At 55.0% G+C, this 19299-nt stretch overlaps 1 protein-coding gene across 1 annotated transcript; it reads right to left on the bottom strand.

Moving 5' to 3' along the window:
- Positions 1-12659: 12659 nt before the first annotated feature.
- Positions 12660-15892, bottom strand: LOC751972 (RH2 opsin). The gene is given in 5 exon segments (NM_001076696.1): positions 12660-12813; positions 12971-13210; positions 13315-13480; positions 13752-13920; positions 15509-15892. Coding segments are annotated over 5 exon segments (1068 nt in total). The 5' UTR covers positions 15870-15892; the 3' UTR covers positions 12660-12681.
- Between the last annotated feature and the right edge of the window lie 3407 nt (positions 15893-19299).

Below are 19299 nucleotides of genomic sequence, written 5' to 3' on the forward strand. Positions count from 1 at the left end.
AAGCCGGTCGCCTACTCATTTTCAATTAAGGCGCATTGACAGGGAGAATACGCACTCATTAACGGCGCGGGCCTGGGGTGTAATTACATTTTGCCAAGGTCATTAATCTCTTGCAGCCACCTGGGTGTGCCCCCAGGGCCGGACCGGACAGGTGAATAAAGGTGTGAGGTTTTTTTTTCGGATGTTCCATGGATCTGTGAGCGCCAGCTCAGGTTCTACCTGTCCCCAGCATCTCCCTCCTCACCTTTCCAAGGAGATTTCTTCACTCTCCCAGCCTGGCCTGGCTGCTGCCTGTTAAAAAACAGCAATCACCTGTTTTTTTTTAAATTTTAAAAGTTTGTTAGTAATAAAATAGGTATTAAAATAGCAATAAAATTACGTAATAAAAATTTGGACAATGGGGATTAAGACACTACGAGACAATAAAAAGCAAACAATTACAGACATCCAGATGGTTTTGGGCACTAACACACCTTGTGAACAAAGGAATAACCCTTAAAAGCAATAGCTTGTATATTTATATATCTCATACATGATGCATAAATTCCTTGCAAATTAAGAACTTTTCTGTTTTTTGTCAACTTCTTCCCCTTAATCCTGGTGGTTCCATAAAGATGGAGAGAAGGTGGAAGAATGTTTGTCTTTTCTGATAAGGAGGCTGTAACTCTTCAGGTTTCCTGTTGCTGTTATCTCTGTGTGAAGTTCATTGATTATCTTACCCTTCTCTTGAGCTAGTCAAAAATATCTTACAGAGCATGATTTCGATTTTAACATTGTGTTATAACCTAGAACTACATTTAACACACTACTTAAGAGAGCTAATACAGCATAAGTTTCCATGAGATCCATCTCGGGTTGTTCAGGCCATGATCAGAGTTTGGGCATCCCTGGATGTCTCCAGACATGTCCCATCCCCTGGCCCAGCCACATCCTTTTATGTGTAAATTGTGTTTCAACATGCACCAGGTTTTGGCTGTGAGGGTGGGGGGACTCCTCATACAAAGTGTACACTCCAACAAATATTCAATATCACATATATCATACTAGAAACGGTATGAATTATATCTACTGCACATAACAATGGGATAAGAGGGAGAGAAGAGGACAGGAGAAATGATGGAAGGATTTTAACCCAGCCCATGAAGCTCTGGGAAGGACCCAGAGCCGGGAGATGGTCAGGGGGACACTGTGGGCAGGCGGGACAAGGACTTTGTGAGTGGTGTCACCTCCTGCCCGCTCTCAGTCCCCAGCCTGCCGCCAAAATATCTCCCCGAGCTCCTGAGGCCACGATGAGGTGCTGGGCTCATTAATCACCCCCTCCCATCGGTGTCTGCCCAGGAATTAAACTCATTTGTCACTGCTGCCCTGTTCTCCTTCTCGCAGGGCTCGTGGCTGCCCCGGGGCCGAGGTGTCCCCACGTTCTTGGAACCACGTTCCTTGCTCTGCCTCCACACGGAGCTCTTTTCTGTGCCCCATCTCACTTTGGGACCCCAGTTTGGAAATGGGAAATCCTCGTTTCCCAGCCCATGCAGCCCAAGGAGCCTGAAATGTGCAGGGTCAGCTTCTCAAGGCTGTTTATTTTCTCTTATCCAGAACATTCTTTCTCTGACCTGCTGAGCGCTGTCCAGCAGCTCGGCCGTGGCTTCTGCCTGCCCTCAGGGCTGTGTTTACATTTTATACCAAAAACTACCTGTGCTAGGTTTACAATAACGTGCCAAAATCTATCATTTATGTTGGACAGTGTGCTGTACCTTAAACCAACAGAAAAGTGTCACCAACACAGCAAGACATGGAGGGCAAGGAGAAGGAGAAGAAGGTCAGGACACACCCAAATCCTTCCATCTTGACCCCCTGCATCCTAGTCTAAGAAACCCAAAATTCTACTTTTTCACCCTGTGTTAATTCAAATATCACACTACTCAAACCCTTGTGGCTTGTAATTCCTCACACAGAGCTGGCAGTTTTTTCCATGGGTTAAAATGGAAGCCACAGGTGTTTTTGATTTTGTACCAAGGTCCCTGAGACCCTTGCCAGGGTCTGGGGACAGCCAGGGCAGCTGTGGGTCAGAGCTGTGGCCATGCCCGAGGCTCTGCAGCAGCTCAGAGGTGTCACTGTCCACTCCTGGTGACTCCAGAGCTCCCCAGCCCCGGCTCTGTGGGGAAAAAGAGATGAGAGGCTGGGGAGCTGATGGGAGGAGGAGAGACAAGCAGGGATTGTTCCTAAAGCACTGGGGGGGATGAGGATGTAGATCACCGGAATTGGCGGGGGACAGGCCATAAAGCAAAAATAAAAAGGTATTATAATTTATGATGCACAGTAAAAATACCCTGGGAACTGGGTTATGAAGAAGAATTCATTCTCTGCGTATCTTTAAAGATGACAAATGATTCTGGTTGTTCCTTGTATCTGAGAGCTGGGAAATTCTCTCCACATTGGAGCTGTTGTCACAGCCACTCTGTGCTGCTCCTGCTCCCCAAAACAGGGGGGGTGAGCTCTGTCCTGGCCCTGTTCTCCCCAAAACAGGGGGTGAGCTCTGTCCTGCTCCTGTGCTCCCCAAAACATGGGGGTGAGCTCTGTCCTGCCCCTGTGCTCCCCAAAACATGGGGGTGAGCTTTGTCCTGCTCTGTCCTGCTCCTGTGCTCCCCAAAACACGGGGCTGAGCTCTGTCCTGCTCCTCCTGCTCCCCAAAACAGGGGGGGGTGCCAGCAGGATCGGTGTTTCCCAAGCTGGATCAGATAATCTGCTCCTTTCCCCTCAGTTTTCCTCTTTTTTTTTTTCTTTTTTAAAAAAACACCTCTTTATTCCCAAGCAAGTGATGGATGTGACAGCTGGAATGGCCCCAGCTCCTCAGGCTCTTCCCCTGCCTTTGTCCATCTGCCACAACCAGGGGGCTGCGGCCGCTTTTGTGCCGGGAAAAGCTGAAAATTCTGATAATTCGGGGAGTTCTGTGCCTTTTGGCCAGCTGGAATTGCGGCTGAACGCGTGGGGGGAAGGAGGACAGGGAGCTCACACCCCCTGCCCACCTCCCAACAGCTCCTCAGCCACAGAGATTTGAGGATTTGAGTTCATTTTGCTGCCACCAGTAAAACACATGTGGAGAAGGGATGGAGGGAGGGGACAGAGGGATTTGGGAGCTGAGGTGAGGGTGGGGAACAGCCCAAACCTGAACTAAAGAGGGAGTGAGCAATAAGCAGGGGTGGGGATATTTGCCGAGATAAATGGCCCTCAGAAAATCTGCTCCTCGCAAACTTCGTGGGGATAAAAATGATTTAGGGAGACGCTGTCAAGATAAAAATCATATCTATTCAAGAACAACTCCTTACAAGTGTTATTAATAGCGCTGGGGATGGTTAGGCTGGGAAGGGCTTGAAAATATTGTGTTTGCTTTGGGCTGCCTGGTGTAATTCCTGCAGGGTGTAATTCCTGCAGGGTGTAAAATTCCTGCGGGGTGTAAAATTACTGCGGGGTGTAAAATTCCTGCTGGACAGGGGGGAAGTGGGAATAACCAGGAAAGACTCCTCAGCAGCCTCGGGGATGTGGGTTTGGGGTGCAGGGGAATTCCCTGCCCTGTGTTCCAGCCAGGTCCCACATCCCAAACTGCCTTGAGGGAAACTGGGGAGTGGAGGGGGGAATTGGGGAGTGGGGCAAGGAATTGGGGAGCAGAGAGGGGAACTGGGGAGGGGAGAGGGGAATTGGGGGAACGGAGCAGGGAATTTGGGAGTGGGGCAAGGAATTGGGGAGTGGAGAAGGGAAACTGGGGAGTGGAGAAGAGAACTGGGGAGTGGAGGAGGGAATTGGGGAGTGGAGAGGGGAATTGGGGAGTGGAGAGGGGAAATAAGGAGTGGGGCAGGGAAATTGAGGAGTGGGACAGGGAACTGGGGAGTGATGAGAGAAATTGGGGAGTGGAGATGGGAAATGGGGAGCAGAGAGGGGAAATAGGGAGTGGGGCAGGGAAATTGGGGAGTGGGGCAGGGAATTGGGGAGTGCAGAGGGAAATTAAGGAATGCAGAGGGAAACTGGGGAGTGGGACAGGGAATTGGGGAGCGGGACAGGGAACTGCGGGGAGGAGCTGCCCCAGCCCCACTTGGACACGCTGTGCTCTGCCCCAGGGCCAGCTCAGGGCCGGACAGACAGACGGACACTGGGAGCTCCCTGCTGCCCCTCGGGGTGGGCAGATTTTTGTGGAAACTCGGATTAGGGAGCCCCAGGCAGCCCCCAGCCCCTCCTGCCCCCCAGTCTGGGGGGAAGGGGTTGGTGAACTCCCCAGAAGGGACACGAAGCTTTTCCTGGGAACAAGAGCGAGCAGGGGGCAGGAGGGGGAGGGATGGGATGAGGTTGAGCTTTGCCTGCTCCTGAAGCTCCCCTGTCTGCCCCCTCCACTGCTGAACCCTCCGCAGAGCTCCCCTTCCCAGCCAGCCCAAATCTCTCCATCCCTGACCCCAGGGGACGGATTGTTCCTCTCCTCCTTCCCTCCAATCTCCCTTTGCAGCCCCCATCACTCTCACTGCTCTCTCCGGGGCTCCTTCCCGGCACTTGACACCTCTCAGCTGGATGAAGATTCATTTTCCCTGCTGGGATGCCTGGAAAAGGAGGGGGAAGTCACTGCTGTGCTTGGGTTTGGAAGCTGTGAGAGCAGAGCTCAGGATTTAATGGCACCTTAAATATACGGCTGATTGTTGGGTCCAATTCTGATTTGAAAGGAAATAGAGGCCTGGGAATTAAGGAGGAAGATGAGTTCCACTAGAAGGTAAATAAAAATTAACTGCTGGTGATATAAACATACCTGGGTACAAATGCAAGCATGTGGGTTTTGAAAGACACTCCATTAGAGAAACGAGAGTTTGGGGTTATTTTTAATAAAAGGTTCGTGGCAAAACTTCAAGGGCTTACAAACAATAAAACCACCCCCAGCTCCACCATCCAGCTCGGGATGTTTATGGCTGTTTAGTGCTCTGAGCATAAAATAAAAGCACCACCACAAATGAGCTGGTTGCTTGTTCCACCTCTTGTCCCTGATCTCTGCAGGCGGCTCCAGACCCTGACTGGGAGTGAGGAGGGGACCAGGGCACCCCGGGGGTGGGAATCCAGAGCTTCCCTCTGGCTGCCCTGGGACCCTGGCAGGGGTCAGGAACCCCCCTGGACAGAGCCCCCAGAGACACTGTCTGTGATCTCTGCCCATGGAAAAGAGTTTTCAATCTTACAGGATGAATTACAAGCTCTGAGTGTTAGATATGAGTAATAATTAAGTGTGGCACAGGTGCAAAAGTAAAATTTTAGGATTCTAGATGAGGGGTCCAAAGGGGACAAGATGGAGGAAATTGGGTGTGCCTTGTCCTTTTTCTCCTTCTTCCTGCCCTCCATGTTTCACTGTGGTGTTGGCATTTTTCTGTTGGTTCAGGCTGGGGACACACTGTCCAACGTAGGTGACAGATATTGGCACGTTATTGTAAATCCAGCACAGGTAGTTTGTGGTATTTAATGTTTGTACCATCCCACTGAGGGCAGAGCCCCACACGCTGCCCTGCAGGACAGAGCTGCGGCAGGGCAGCAGAACATGTTAGAGATAAACAGAATAAACAACCTTGAAACAGCACAGACCAATTATGGCTTCTGCTTTGGCAGCGGGGCTGACAGACAGAGACTTTCTACAATCTCAGAATCATCAATACCTCAGATTCCGACACCCAGGATGTCCCTGGAGATGTGTCAGGCCTCCTGCCCAAGCTGGCAAATGGGGGGAATGGAGTAATTAGAGGAATTAATTAGGCAGGGGCCCCTTGGCTGGCATTGCTGGGCCATGGGAGAGATGAAGCACGGCCCTGCTGATGCTCTCCCAGGATCTGTGTGTTCCCGAGGCTGTTGGGGCAGGGTTGGGGCACTGGGGCTGCTGCAGCACAAATGTGGGAGGTGATAAATGGGGCTGGAGCAGCTTTTGGGCAGCTGAACTCGCACTTGGTGTGGGCAGCACCGCTGGCAACCTGCTCTGCTTGGGAACCGAGCTGGGCTTCGTGAATCCCAGGGACAGGGGGGCTCATCCTGCAGCTCCCTTAGGCCAGAAAATCCCTAAAATGAGACAGGAGGAGAGAGAAAAGAGAAAACAGGGAAGGAAAAAGCTCCTGCTGGACGCCTGCGGTTGTTCCCAAACTTCTCTCACGAGAAGGGAGCAACAAAGGAGTGAAACGCAGAGATAATTAAGGACATAATTGTACACACACAACTGCTTAATTAAGCTTTTCCTCTTTAAACCTGACAGAATCTGCTTACAAGGTGCGAGCACGAGGGGAGGCTGCCCATATGCTGGGCCATCTGCACCGCAGGCGGGAGGCAGCAGCCCCAGAGCGGGAGGAGGAGGAGAACTGGGAAAAGGAGGAAAAACACGGGGAAAAAAAAATGTGGAAAAGGAGGTGGTGGCTGCTGCCCTCAAAAAAAAAAAAAAAAAAAGAAAAAAAACAATAAAAAGAGCATCACAGTCCTGCTCAGTGGCCCTTGGTCCCTCCCTGTGCCCATGGCACGGATCCATCCAGCCCCCACTGCCCAGTGCTGGGAGCTGCCCCTGCTTGGGACCTTCAGGATTTAGGAGCCCCAGGACTCCCCAGAGCTCAGGCCATTTATTCCTTCCTCGCTTCCAGCAGCCAGGACCTGTCACATCCCGGCTGCCGCAAGGAGCAGGCTCTGCTGCCCTCTACCTCCATCGGATCTGCGGGGCCAGGGGGGGCTCTGGGGAGCCCCAAAATATCCCGAGGCGAGGCTAAAACTGGTGGGAGCTCGCAGCAGCAGCATCTGGACTCTCCTCTCCAACTTTGCTCTCGCTCTGTGCTCCCCTCCAGCATCAACCCGGGGATTCCTCGCTGGGAATTCTGCCCTGATCCCTGGGGAGAAGGAGGGAAGGAGGTGGAAACATCCCCTTGGCACCAGGTTTCATCGAGGTTTGCTGCCAAAACTTGGCAGCTCGGCCCCCGAGGGCAGCGGCAGCATCCTCTGACACCAGCCTGTGCCACCTCCCTGCTGGCACCTTCCTCCCTTTGCTCCATCCTGGCACCTTCCTCCCTTCCCTCCCTGCTCCCGGGGTCACCCTTTCCTTAGGAGGGGCACAGCACAGCTGGCAGGGCACATCTGGATGGGCTATTCCCCCCAAAACCCCTGGCTGTGCTGATCCCACTGCAGCAGTCCTGGTCCTTCCTTCCCTTCCTGGGACATCCCTGTCCTTCCCTTCCCTGCTCCATCCCCTCCCGCTTTTTGGGCTCAATTTGTAGTTTTGTGTCACTCCCCCTCCCCAAATCCCCTCTCCCACCGATGTTCTCCAGCCCTTAAAGAATATTTAATTATTTATCCCTCGGAGGTTGGGGTGCGCTTGGGGCCCTCCTGGAGAATTAACAAGAGCCATAAATCAAAGAGATTTTGGAGGAATTTCCCATTCCAGAGCTGGGCCCCCAAATGCCACTGGCAGGGAGGGAGCCGCTTGTTTAGGAGCTTGTTAAGTGTTAAATGTAGAAGTTAAATAGACTCCAGGAAGAGGATGAGACACAGCAGTGGCTGCCTAAGGGGGAAATTGGGTGGCTGCCACCTCCTAATGCTCCTTTTGAAGGGGTTTTTCCCCCCGGCTTTGCAAAGCAGCTCCATCAATGCAGCCCCGGGGGAGGAGGAGCCGCCGTGCCCGGGGATGGGGACAGTGGCAGGGCTGGATGGGGCTGTGCCGGGGGTGGCACAGGGCACAGCGGTGCCCATGGGGCTCCTGGCAGTGCTGGGGGTGGAAAAAGCCGGTGGTTTTTGCCCGGTGTCCTGCGGATGGGGTGGGCTGGGGATGGAGCGAGGTCCCTGCATCCCACCGGGATGCTCGGGCTGGTCCTGCACAAGGGACGAGGGACAGTGACACGTCCCGTGCTGGGTGTCCTGAGAGCCCCCGAGGCAAGGATTTGGATCAGAGGGAGGCCCACGGGAAGAGGAATTCAGCACACATCACAGATCCCAGCTGGGACAGCTTTCCCTCCACCTTCTGCTCTCCCTGCAGCCTCTGGCTGAGATTTTAGCAGGTTTGTCTTTATTCCCACCCTTCAGCAAACCCCAGAGGTGTCTGGGACAAGCCCTGGGAATGGGGGGACCCCTCCTCCCCCTGGAACAGGCTGTCCACAGAGGGGCCAGACAAACCCCAGCTCCCTTTTGGTAATAAAAGGATTAATTTATCTCCCTGTGGGTGATGTGAAGCTGCAGCCAGACCCCCGAGGTGGGAGGTTCACCCCTCCTATGCTGCTGCCAGCCTGCCTGAGCCCTGCTGCTGATTCCCCTCAGAAATGGGAATTTTGGTTTATCACGTCTGCCTGGCGGGCAGCAGGAGCTGCACAGTGAGCCGGGGGAAAGCACAAGGTAATAGAGGTATTTATTAAAGCAGGGAGGAAATTTATATGCTATTCCTGCTTTTTCAGCTCTCAGTCATCGCCGAGGGGAGAGGAGGAGTGGGCAGCCTGCGCAGGAAATCACCAGGAGTCTGTTTTCTGCCCATTTGTCAGTCTGATGAACAAGGAAAATACGGGCAGGCTGGGTGAAGGAGAAATGGAGAGTGTGGAGCACGATTCTGCACGGGCAGGAGCAGCCCAGGGGCCTGGGGAAGCCTCCCTGGATCCCTCTGGAGCTTGGGGGGATTGTGCCACCACGGGCTTGGGGTCCCTGAGGCTCCCTGGGTGGGGAGGGGGAGATGGGAGAGGGATAGGGAGGAGAAAAGGGCTCTGGAGTGGATGGGCTGGAGGAAAAAGGGGCTTGGGATGGGATGGGATGGGATGGGATGGGATGGGATGGGATGGGATGGGATGGGATGGGATGGGATGGGATGGAGGAGAAAAAGGCTCTGGAAGGGAAAGTCTGGAGGCTAAAAGGGGTTCTGGAGAGGATGGAACAGAGGAGAAAAGGTCAGGCTGGAGGAGACAAGGGATTCTAGTGGGGCTGGGCTGGAGCAGGGGCCTGGCAGTGGGATGAGGTCGATCCCAGTGTCCAAAACCACCACCCCAATCCTTGCAGCCCCCCTTGGCAGTGCCCTCCCAGCTGCTGGAGCACCAGAGCGTTTAGCATCTCCTGGAGAGGAGCACTGAGGAGTGCAAAGCCACCAATATTAAGTGCTAATAATTCCCTCCTTTCATTTGCAGTTATCCACCTACATGTGAGAGGCTGGGATTTTGCTGACACGTTCTGGCTGGGAATTGAATGCTGCCTGAATCATCCAGCCAGGGCCATTTGTTCATAAAAGTAAGGAATTGCTGTTTGAATCCTTTTATTGCTGCTAACGTGACACAGGCAGCCGTGATGGATTCGGGCTGGGGATGTGACACAAACACAGACGTGGCCCTGCTGGCAAGTGACACAAATGTGGGGACACCTGAACCCTCCTGGGTGGGAGCAAACACTGCCTGGGTCTCCCTGGGGCTGTGCAAAGTCCCCCTGGCACTGTCAGGGGCAATCCTGGCTCCTTCCAAGGTCTAATTCCAGCAGTTTTTCCCTTAAGGAGCTGCTCTCCCTCCTGGTATCAGGGTCTGGGCACCCCAGAGAGGAATTTGCCCACCCAGTGCTGTGTGTGATGGCACAGAGGGAAGGGGGAGTGTTTGAGGATTTTAATCTTCTTGTTCCCAGAGCTGCTGGAGTGGCTGGACAGGGAGATGTTTTTCCTTTGGCAGAGACAAATGAGCAGAGCCAGACCCTCTGGCATGGAGCTGCTCCTTCTACACTGATGGGATAAAAATGTCCTGGGAGAAATCCAGGCAGTGCCATTCCAGCCTGGAGAGATCAGCCCTGGGCAGGATGAGGGTTGTGGGGAACAGCACTGGGCCAGGACCCTGCTTTGTCCCTTTTTTGGGGGTTCTGTCCGTGCCCAGGGCTGTGGGGCAAAGACCAAGCCCACCTCACTGAGATTTCCCCCTCATCCCTGTGGATGCTCCAAATCAGGACGTTGTTAACTCCGAGCTGCTTCTCCCTGGGTGCTGCTTGTACAAATGAGAACTGATTTAAAATGAATTGAGCCAATTACTGCAGTTTTCCTAAACCAGCTGACAGCAGTGCTGGGATGAGGAGGAACAGTCCCAGCTGCAGAAGGATGGGAGTCAGACACTGAAATGCCCTTTGGGCTGGAGATTCCAGCTGTCTCCATTCTCTGGATGGCTCTGGCTGCTTTCCTCAGTTTGCATCTGAATTTAGGTGGCAGCAGTGCCAGGCCAGCGGCGCTGGAGCAGCTGGTGGTGCCTGCTCTGAGTGGGGGATGCCAGGATGGTCCCTGCTGGTTGCAAAAAGTGCTTGGATAAATCCATGTATTGATGGAAAAGTGGAAGGAAAGAACTCCTGGATGATTTTTCAAGAGGAACCTTTGAATGAGATGCTTTCTGCCATGGGAGGGTTGGGTCTGTTGGGCTGGGTGAGGTTTGGGTTTTTGGTTGTCTGGTGGCTGCTGCTCCCCTGCCCCCATGGTTTGAAGAAATCAGTTCTGGGCTTGGATATGGGCTTGGCTTGGGGTTTGTAGGGAAGGAAAAAAGGTTCCTGGGATGGGCAGAGTGGCCACAAATCACCCAGTGTCAGAATCTGAGGTATTGATGATTCCCAGATTGTAAAAGTCTCTGTCTGTCAGCCCCGCTGCCAAAGCAGAAGCCATAATTGGTCTGTGCTGTTTCAAGGCTGTTTATTCTGTTTATCTCTAACATGTTCTGCTGCCCTGCCGCAGCTCTGTCCTGCAGGGCAGCGTGTGGGGCTCTGCCCTCAGTGGGATGGTACAAACATTAAATACCACAAACTACCTGTGCTGGATTTACAATAACGTGCCAATATCTGTCACCTACGTTGGACAGTGTGTCCCCAGCCTGAACCAACAGAAAAATGCCAACACCACAGTGAGACATGGAGGGCATGAAGAAGGAGAAAAAGGACAAGGCACACCCAATTTCCTCCATCTTGTCCCCTTTGAACCCTAATCTAGAATCCTAAAATTTTACTTTTGCACCCATGCCACACTTAATTATTACTGATATCAAACACTCAGAGCTGGTAATTCATCCTGTAAGATTGAAAACTCTTTTCCATGGGCAGAGATCACAGCCAGTGTCTCTGGGGGCTCTGTCCAGGGGGGTTCCTGACCCCTGCCAGGGTCCCAGGGCAGCCAGAGGGAAGCTCTGGATTCTGACAACCCAGCACAGCAGGAGTGGTGTGGGAGCTGCTCCAGGACAATCCTGGCCAGGAGCCCCGAATTTCGGTGGGTGCAGAGGCAGGAGGGTGCCTGGAGAGCAGGGCTGGGGCTGGGGCTGCATCCTTCCCCTCTCAGGCCTGCTGCTTTGGGGCAAAAAGTGCTTCCTATCCCTGCCTTCCCATGCCAGGGATGAGCCTGGGACTGCCCAGGGACCAACTTTTCCCTGATTCTGCCAATTCTGCCAATTTTTCCCTGATTCTGCCAATTCTGTCACGACGCTGCCTGCAAGGGCCCCGCAGGAAGGGGAGCTTGAACTCTGTGAGGAGCTCTCAGCTGAAGCTTTATTTAAAGCTACATGGGGAAATATTAAATATTAAACTACACAAGTCCCTGGTTTGGCAGTGAGGGCTGTGCCCTGTGTGTCTCTTTTTGCCTCTAAACACCCTCAGTGCTCAGGCTAATGGGGCTGTCACCCTGTGGGGATGGTGTCACCCACAGATCCCCCTTCCCATGGCTTTTGGGACAGCTGCAGGATTGTGTCTCCAAGAGCAGCATCATGTTCCCCCAGCTGGCCACCAGCATCTTGTCCCCACAGCCCAAGAGAAAGGACGAGGACTGAGCATCTGTGTTTTTCTCTGTGCTGCTTCTGTTTATTTCTTATTATTTTAAATCCCTACTCCTTGGCTGCAGACATCCTTGTGCTGGCATGAGATGATTTATTTATAAAATATGTACAGGAAAGCGCTCGGGTCCCGGCCCCACCCTCCAAGGTTGGCCGTGCCTGTCCAGCCAGAGCAGAGGTGGAAGGGGAATTTCTCTGCTTTGGAGTGGGGAAGAGGAGGAGAAAGGAAAGGGCTGAGAGAGATAAAGATTTCAAAGGACATGAGCAAATATTTACAGGTTCCAAGACAAAAAAATGTATCTACAGTGTTGTCTTGGGGATAGAGGGAGCCGGGCTGGAAGGAGCCCGCTCGTGGCTGCGTTTGTTATGTTGATTTATGGAGACTGCAGGAATCGATTCCTGGTGGGAATCCCGGTGGGATTGTGGCTCCAGAGAGCCTCAGGCTCAGGCCCTGCTGAGGGCAGGTGGGGCCACCCCAGCCACGGGGTCCTGCTCCTGGGGCTTTGCCAGAATATTTAGATTTTTGCAAATGAGGCCTGGATGCTCCTGTGAGCTGCGGGAGCGCAGGGAAGGGCGATGCTGGCAGGGAATGGGATTCAGGCAGGAAAAGGTTTGGGGTCCCCACCAACTGCTGCTGTTCCAACTCGATGGGGACAGGTAGGGACAGTCCCCCAGAGGTGACGAGCTCCTGGGAGCTGGGGCACGGCTCTGGGCTCGCAGTGGCAGAGCTCAGAGTGCCACGTGTGGGTCCCCGTGGATGTGTGGGGTGGGGTGTGCACAGCTATGGCAGGACGGGCACGGCTAAATTCCCCTGCAGGGGAGGGGCCAGGGCACGAGGGAATGGCTGTGGGGCGTCTGTCTGGGTCCCCGAGCTCGAAAGGTCACCCCAGTTCAAACTGTCCGTGCTCTATGCGGGTGATACTTGGCTGGAGGAGACGGAGGAGACCTCGGTCTTGCTCTGGGATACGGTGGAGGAGGTTTCTTCATCCCCAAAGGGGTTCTTGCCGCAGCAGATTGTGGTGATCATGCAGTTACGGAACTGGGGAGGGGAGAGAAATGACAATGGTGGCACTGGGGGGCCAGCAGGGACGTGCTGCAGGCCCAGGAGTCCCTGCATGGACTGAGATCCCTTCTGGGAAGGAGCAACGTGCCCGTGGAGTTCCCAGAAGTGCTGCCCAGCCCCGGGGGCGTCTCACCTGTTTGTTCATGAGCACGTAGATGATGGGGTTGTAGAGGGAGGAGCTCTTGGAGAAGAAGGCAGGCACTGCCATCAGCGTGGCCGTGAAGTCGGCGCCCTTGTTGGTGAAGATCCAGAACGCCACCACGGCGTAGGGCGTCCAGGCCAGCATGAAGCCCAGCACCATGAGGATCACCATCCGCGTCACCTCCTTCTCCGCCTTCTGGGTGGTGGCCGACTCCTGCTGCTGGGCAGCTGCCTGTGCACACAGGGGCTGGTGGGGGGCAGCTCTGCACCCCCAGCCCATGTCCCCCGTCCTGCCCGAGCCGCCCCCCTGTCCCTGTGGTCCCCTCCGGCCGTTACCTCCCGGACTTTGCACACCAGGCGTCCGTAGGAGAAGAAGATGATGACGACGGGGATGATGAAGTGGATGACGAACATGTAGAGCACGTAGGACTCGTTGTGGAAGTCGGGGTTGTGGGTGTAGTAGTCGGGCCCGCAGGAGCACTGCATTCCCTCCGGGATGTACCTGGCAGGGAGAGAGGTGGGAATCTGCTCCAGGACCCTCCTGGGGGGCAACAGGGATGGAATTCCCTGAGGATGGGGGAGGCTGGAAGGTGGCACAGGTGGTTTGGGCGCACTCCAGCGCGCAGTGTCACCTTGCTGTGACGCTCCCTCCCTCCCACAGGAACGGGACATTCATTTCCCTCCTCCAAGGCCAAGCGCTTCCCTGTGGGAGCCGCCTGCTCTCCCTGCAGGGCTGGAGGGGTCCGGGAGCTGCTGGGGACCCTCGGGCTCACCTGGACCAGCCGAAGAGCGGCGGGGCGGCGCAGGAGATGGCCATGACCCAGGTGAAAGCGATGCCCATCAAGGCGTGGCTGGCGGAGAAGCGGAAGTTGCCCATGGGCTTGCAGATGACAATGTAGCGCTCGATGGCCAGGACAACCAGGGACCACAGGGCGACCTGGCCTACGGGGAGGAGAGGAAGAGCCCACGGAGGGGTCAGTGCCCCTCTGGGCTCCACCTTCCCTTGGTGCTTCCAGAGGAGAGCAGAGGGATCAGTGTGGGATAAGCAGCATCCTGCTAGAAAACGGGGAATCCTCCACCCGTAACGTGCAGAAGCTCTGGGAGCTGAGGGGATGCTGGGGGCGGAGGGGTTTAATAAATTAAGAATCAAGGGAGTGAATCCCACCTGAGCATGGGGAAACACAATCCCTGGCAATGCTGCCAGATGCCTCCAAACCTGTTGATTCCTTTAAATGTGCATTTCACCAGCCTTCTGCTGGCGCTGGATCAGGGGGAAGTGCGGGGAGGGGGGACTGTGTGGGTGGGAAATGTGCACATGTATTTATGAGGGATAATTAAACTTCAGGGGATTTGGGAGCGTTTAGTCGGTGCTGTAAGCCTGCTAATGCCCCCAGCTGTGATAAGCTGCTGATAACGACACCCTGTGCTGGGATTCGCTGGGGACCTGCTGCTCCAACAGCCGCTGCTTCCCAGCCAACTTCCTTCCTTGGGAACAGGAGCCTCCTCCTCCTCCTCCTCTGAGCTACAAACATTGGGAAGGCAAACTAACGCTGCCCAAGGCTCAGTGAGCAGGGATGGAGCAGACTTTGGGGTCTTCTGACCCCAAACCCAAGCCTTTCCTTGCTCCTTGGCTTGGATCAGGACATTCAGCTGTGCCTTTGGCAGAATATCCGTATTTTTAAAATGTGTATTTTCAGAGCAGCTTCACTGTGGGAAATAGCATTGTTTAGGGGAAGGAAATCAAAGTCCCTGTGGTGGCTCTGGGTCTCTCCAACAAGGACTGGTGGCTGTCAGATCCATCACGAGGTGTGGCGTGGGCAGGGCTGGCTGCGTGGGCTCCGGCTGCCGAGTGAATTCTCCCTGTTTTTCCGCAGGGCAAAGTGTTGGCAGCACTCGTGCGTGTCCCTGAGAAATGCCTCAAGGAAAATCCCAAGGGCGCCCAAATCTGGTGCAGCTGGGACAGAGCTGAGCTATCCCTGTGGAACCTGAGAACCACCCTGGATCCTCCTCCTGAGCCTTCTCATCTCTCTATGCCTCTAGCCCTTCTGTGGGGTTCCCTTCCTGAGGGATTTCTCTTCCCCTTCTAAACCCTCCATTTCCCCAGAAAGGGCAAAGGAACAATCATGGAATTGTGAAGGTTGGGAAAAACCTCTAAGGCGATCAAGTCCGAGCCTGTGCTTGGTCCGAGCTGCTTGGCGTTGGTTCGGGAACACGCTGTGGTCATCCCCGGCAGGTCTGTGGTAACCACACATCACACCCCCACTGACCAGCAGGGCCAGGTGACGCCAGGCTGGACCCTGCAAACAAGGATCCCTTCCCAAACTTCCCTTCCTTGCCACCATGCCATGGAGGCTTCTTGCTATCGAGGTCAAACACGCAGAAATCTCTTTTCCTCCCCCATTTTAAGCGCAGGGCGAGCGCCACATGAGGGGGAACGATGCTGCACATCCCAACAGTGCCAAGAAGAGATGGAAGCAGACTCCCAAAGCCCTGGAGAAAGAAGCCCCACGCCCCCATTCCCATCCCTTACCTCCCAGCGTGGCAAAGAATCCCTCCACGGCGCAGCCGATGGGGCCGAACACGAAGTAGCCGTTCCAGGCAGTGTAGAAGGTGACGGTGAAACCAAAGCAGGCCATGCACAGGTCAGCCACCGCCAGGTTGACCAGGATGTAGTTGAGGGGCTGCCGGAGCTTCTTGTGCTTGAAGGTGACCAGGAGGGTGAGGAAGTTGATGGGGAAGCCGGTGGAGATGAGGAAGAAGATGTAGCAGCACACGAGGCGGTATTTCCAGGGCTCGGCCAGGTAGTACTGCGGGTACTCGAAGGGGCTCCGCACCACCCCCGTCTTGTTGGACATAGGCACGTAAAAATTGATCCCCTCCGTCCCGTTCATCCTGCCCTGGCTGTGGGAGCTGCTCTGCCGGAGGGGTTTTCTGCAATGAATCGCGTTCCGACCCTGATTAATTAAAAAAGGGAAGCCCCACCCCTCCCAAAAAGCGCGCAGTGAGAGGATTCCCCTCCAACCCAAAGGGTGAATGAATGGCAAGGAGCAGCAGAATTGAGGGGATGGAGGTGGTGCCCTGCCCTGTGCCGCGCCGGGGGCTGGCGGTGCCGCATCTGGGGTGGTTTTATACCCTCCGGCCTCCTCGAGGGAGGGGGGAGGCTGACGAGGGGCTCGGCTAACTTTGTATGACAAGGCCAACGGGATTGAGAGGGGTTGATGGTTTAAGCACCCTCTAAGCAGCCAGTTGGCCCCAAAACCTGCATTAAAGCGTATTAATTGCCATTAAGTGTTTAATGTTTGGGGGCAGGAAGGGATGGGGTGGGGAGAGCTTGAAAAGAGGGGCAAAGGTGGGAGGAGCAGTGGGGAGTTTGGGAGTGGCCGATGTGTAAATGGGATGTTCTGGGGTCCACAGTGTGTCACAGGTTTGGGGTGTCCCTGGGCGGCTGAAGGACCCCGTGAGACCACCTGAGGACTGGGGAGTGGCCAGCTCTGCCCCACTGACCTTGGGGAGGTCACTGGGGGAAGACTGGACTGAGCTTTGTGGGTCTGAGCTGTTGGCTGGGCTCTGTTTCGGGCGCCTGGTTCAGTGTGGGGGCTGCTGGGGTCTGCATCCCAAATCCAGGCTCTGCTGACACAGCCAAGGGCCTGGAGCTGGGCAAAGGTAGGAGGGGAAGCCCCTTCCCATCCCACAGGTATTGCAGTTGGTAATTTTTTTGTAAATGTAGCATTTTGGGACAGGGCTCTTGGCTGTGCAACCCTGATCCCACCCCTGGTTGTGCCACAGGGCAAAGGACAGCAAAGATGTCCTGAGCTCCCTGCAGAGAGTGAAGAGACCAGCGCAGCCTGGGAGAGCCAGAGGGATGGAAGGGAGCTTTTCCCAGGATCCCAGCATGGAATGTGGGAGCTTTTCCCAGGATCCCAGCACACACGAGCCTGGGAAACCATTCCCAGCAGGGCCAGCACCAATGCTCCACCTCACCCAAGTTCTTCTTCCCCACTTCTTCCTTCTGGGTCATGGGTGCTCCTTCTCCAGGGGAGCTGCCTAAGGCGCCTTAGGGAAGCTCTTCCATTAATCCTGGGGAAGTGGGGTGTTAAAGGAGCTGATCGGATAATGAGGTAAGCTGGGCCTCCTCCTCCTCCTCCTCCTCCTCCTCCTCCTCCTCCTCCTCAAGGCACGGCCCATGGAAAAAGTCACCGCTGTCCCGTGGGATGAATGAGGTCTCCTGCACGCCTGGGGCGTCTCCGAGCTGGAGGCCGGAGCGGAAGGCTAAGGGGGAGCTGGGGTGGATGGTGTCCTAATCCCTGATCTGCAGGAGCAGAAGTAGGACGAGGTGCAGGGAACTGGGTCAGGTCAGCCTCAGGTGCCCCAGGAAGAAGGCTCCCCACGGGATGGATGTGCCTCTTGGAATCAGGCACCAAATTCCTGCTCCAGGTCTTCCTTGAGGAGACGAGGGGAAAGTGGAGGAGTCCCATGGTCCTGCTTCTCACAGAGCTTTCCCTGGAGGAATTTCCTGCCTCTCCTGGCCATGGTCAGGCTCCAGATGTACAAAAGTTGGGCACACAGTTGCAGAATGAGTTGAATATCAAAGGAGATCCCAGAAATTCTAATCCACAAAAACAGCTGTGCATTCATCTCAGTTCCAAGTGTGCACTTCCCGGTTCCCATGGGAGAAAGCAACTCTCTCCAGCTCCAATATTTCACTGTGGTGACCCACCTTCAAAAGAGAAAGCAAGTCTTCAGCTCCAATATTTCACTTCAAAAACACATATGCCTCGCTGCCAGTGCCAGCAGCATCCCAAAGCTCTGGTGCTTCTCCAAGGTTTTACATGTGGACACCATGGGTAGCCCATGGGAAAGTTAATTGTCACCTCCCATCCCTTCCTGGCACCTCTTTGGGGTGTCCTGCCCTCTTCTAAAGCCAAGAGTGGTGCAAAGGAAGCTGTGGGGGGAAGAGGGACACTGAGTCTGGGTGCTGGGGGAACACTCAGCTGCACTTTTTGGGAGAGGGACCTTTCCTGGCTCAGCAGATCCTCTCCATTCACCCTGGCAGCTGAGTGTGGAGGAGATTTGGCTTCATGGGTGGTCCCCAGATGCCTTTCAAAGGGACAAGAGAGACTTGAAAGAGGACTGGACTGGACTGAGAGGGTTTCAGCCCACCAGGACCAGGCGAGGCTGAGCCAGCTGTGCTTTGTGAGAGGGCTGTCCCCTCCCAGCTGTGTCCCCTGGGGTCACTGCCCCGAGCCCGGTGGATTTAGAGCTCCGGGCAGGTCAGCACAACCGGAGCAATGGCCAAGGCCTCGAGTAAACCCAGAGCAGGGAAATGACACCGAGGAGAGTGGCTGGTCCCTCCAGGACGTGTCCTGAATGCAACCTCGGCTCCTGTTGCAGCCCTGTCACAGAGATGGCTTTAATTTGTTGTCTCTTAGCAGGGAAAGTTTATGAGCTGCTCTCTCTCCAGGAGAGCTCCCAGTTGTTTTCTGTGCTGACTCTACAGCAACAGCAAATTCCAGGCCCTGCCTAATGCGGGAGGAGAGATTTGCTGCTCTGTGTTTGTGCTCAAGAAAAGGCTTTTCGTGCCCCTCGCAGGTTTTCCTGCTTTGAGCTGGGATTGTCTCTGGCTCGTTGTTTGTTGGCGCGCGGCGTGACGGGGCCCTGAGCTGCTCTGGGCTTTCATGTGCTGTGTAAAGCAAGGGATGATAATTATAATCAAATAACCGGCTTGCACAGAGCCGACATGCCTGGTTCTCAGGGATCAGCGGCAGGCAGAGCTCACACAGGGGAGCTGGGCTCTCCCTTTGTGGTGCCCATCCCCAGCCCTGCTGGGCACAGGAGCCACAGGAGCTGCAGGGAACACCTGGCAGAGCAAGGTGGAGGGAAATGCAAAAGCACAACAAATCAGTCATGAAGGGAACATCTGCGCTGAGCTCTGGTGCTGGGCTGTGCCGGCTGTGAGCACGGCTCTGGCTGCACACTGAGCTCACTCCTGTGCTTCTGGCTGGTTCTGTAACCAGTGCTGCCCTGAATCTCCCTCCCGTGGGGCTCATTCCTCCTCAGTGGGCAGGAAAAGAGGGAAGAAGTGCTTTGGGGTGCCCTGGGAAGACCCCGTTTCCCGTATCACATAGCAGCCACCCCGGGCCGCGGCGCTGAGCCGCTCAGGCCGGGCTTGTGAGCTCCCTCGCCAGGAAAGGGGTTAAGGCAAGATAAAGCCACGGCGTTATAGAGACCATATGGAGGGGAAGAAAACCCTTTATCCTGTAATTGGATTCGCTCTGCGCTGGAGGTGAGGCTGAGTGGAGCTGACAGGCCGTGATGGGCGAG

The sequence above is a fragment of the Taeniopygia guttata genome, chromosome 26, assembly GCF_048771995.1.
Source record: "Taeniopygia guttata chromosome 26, bTaeGut7.mat, whole genome shotgun sequence".
Classification (NCBI taxonomy): domain Eukaryota; kingdom Metazoa; phylum Chordata; class Aves; order Passeriformes; family Estrildidae; genus Taeniopygia; species Taeniopygia guttata.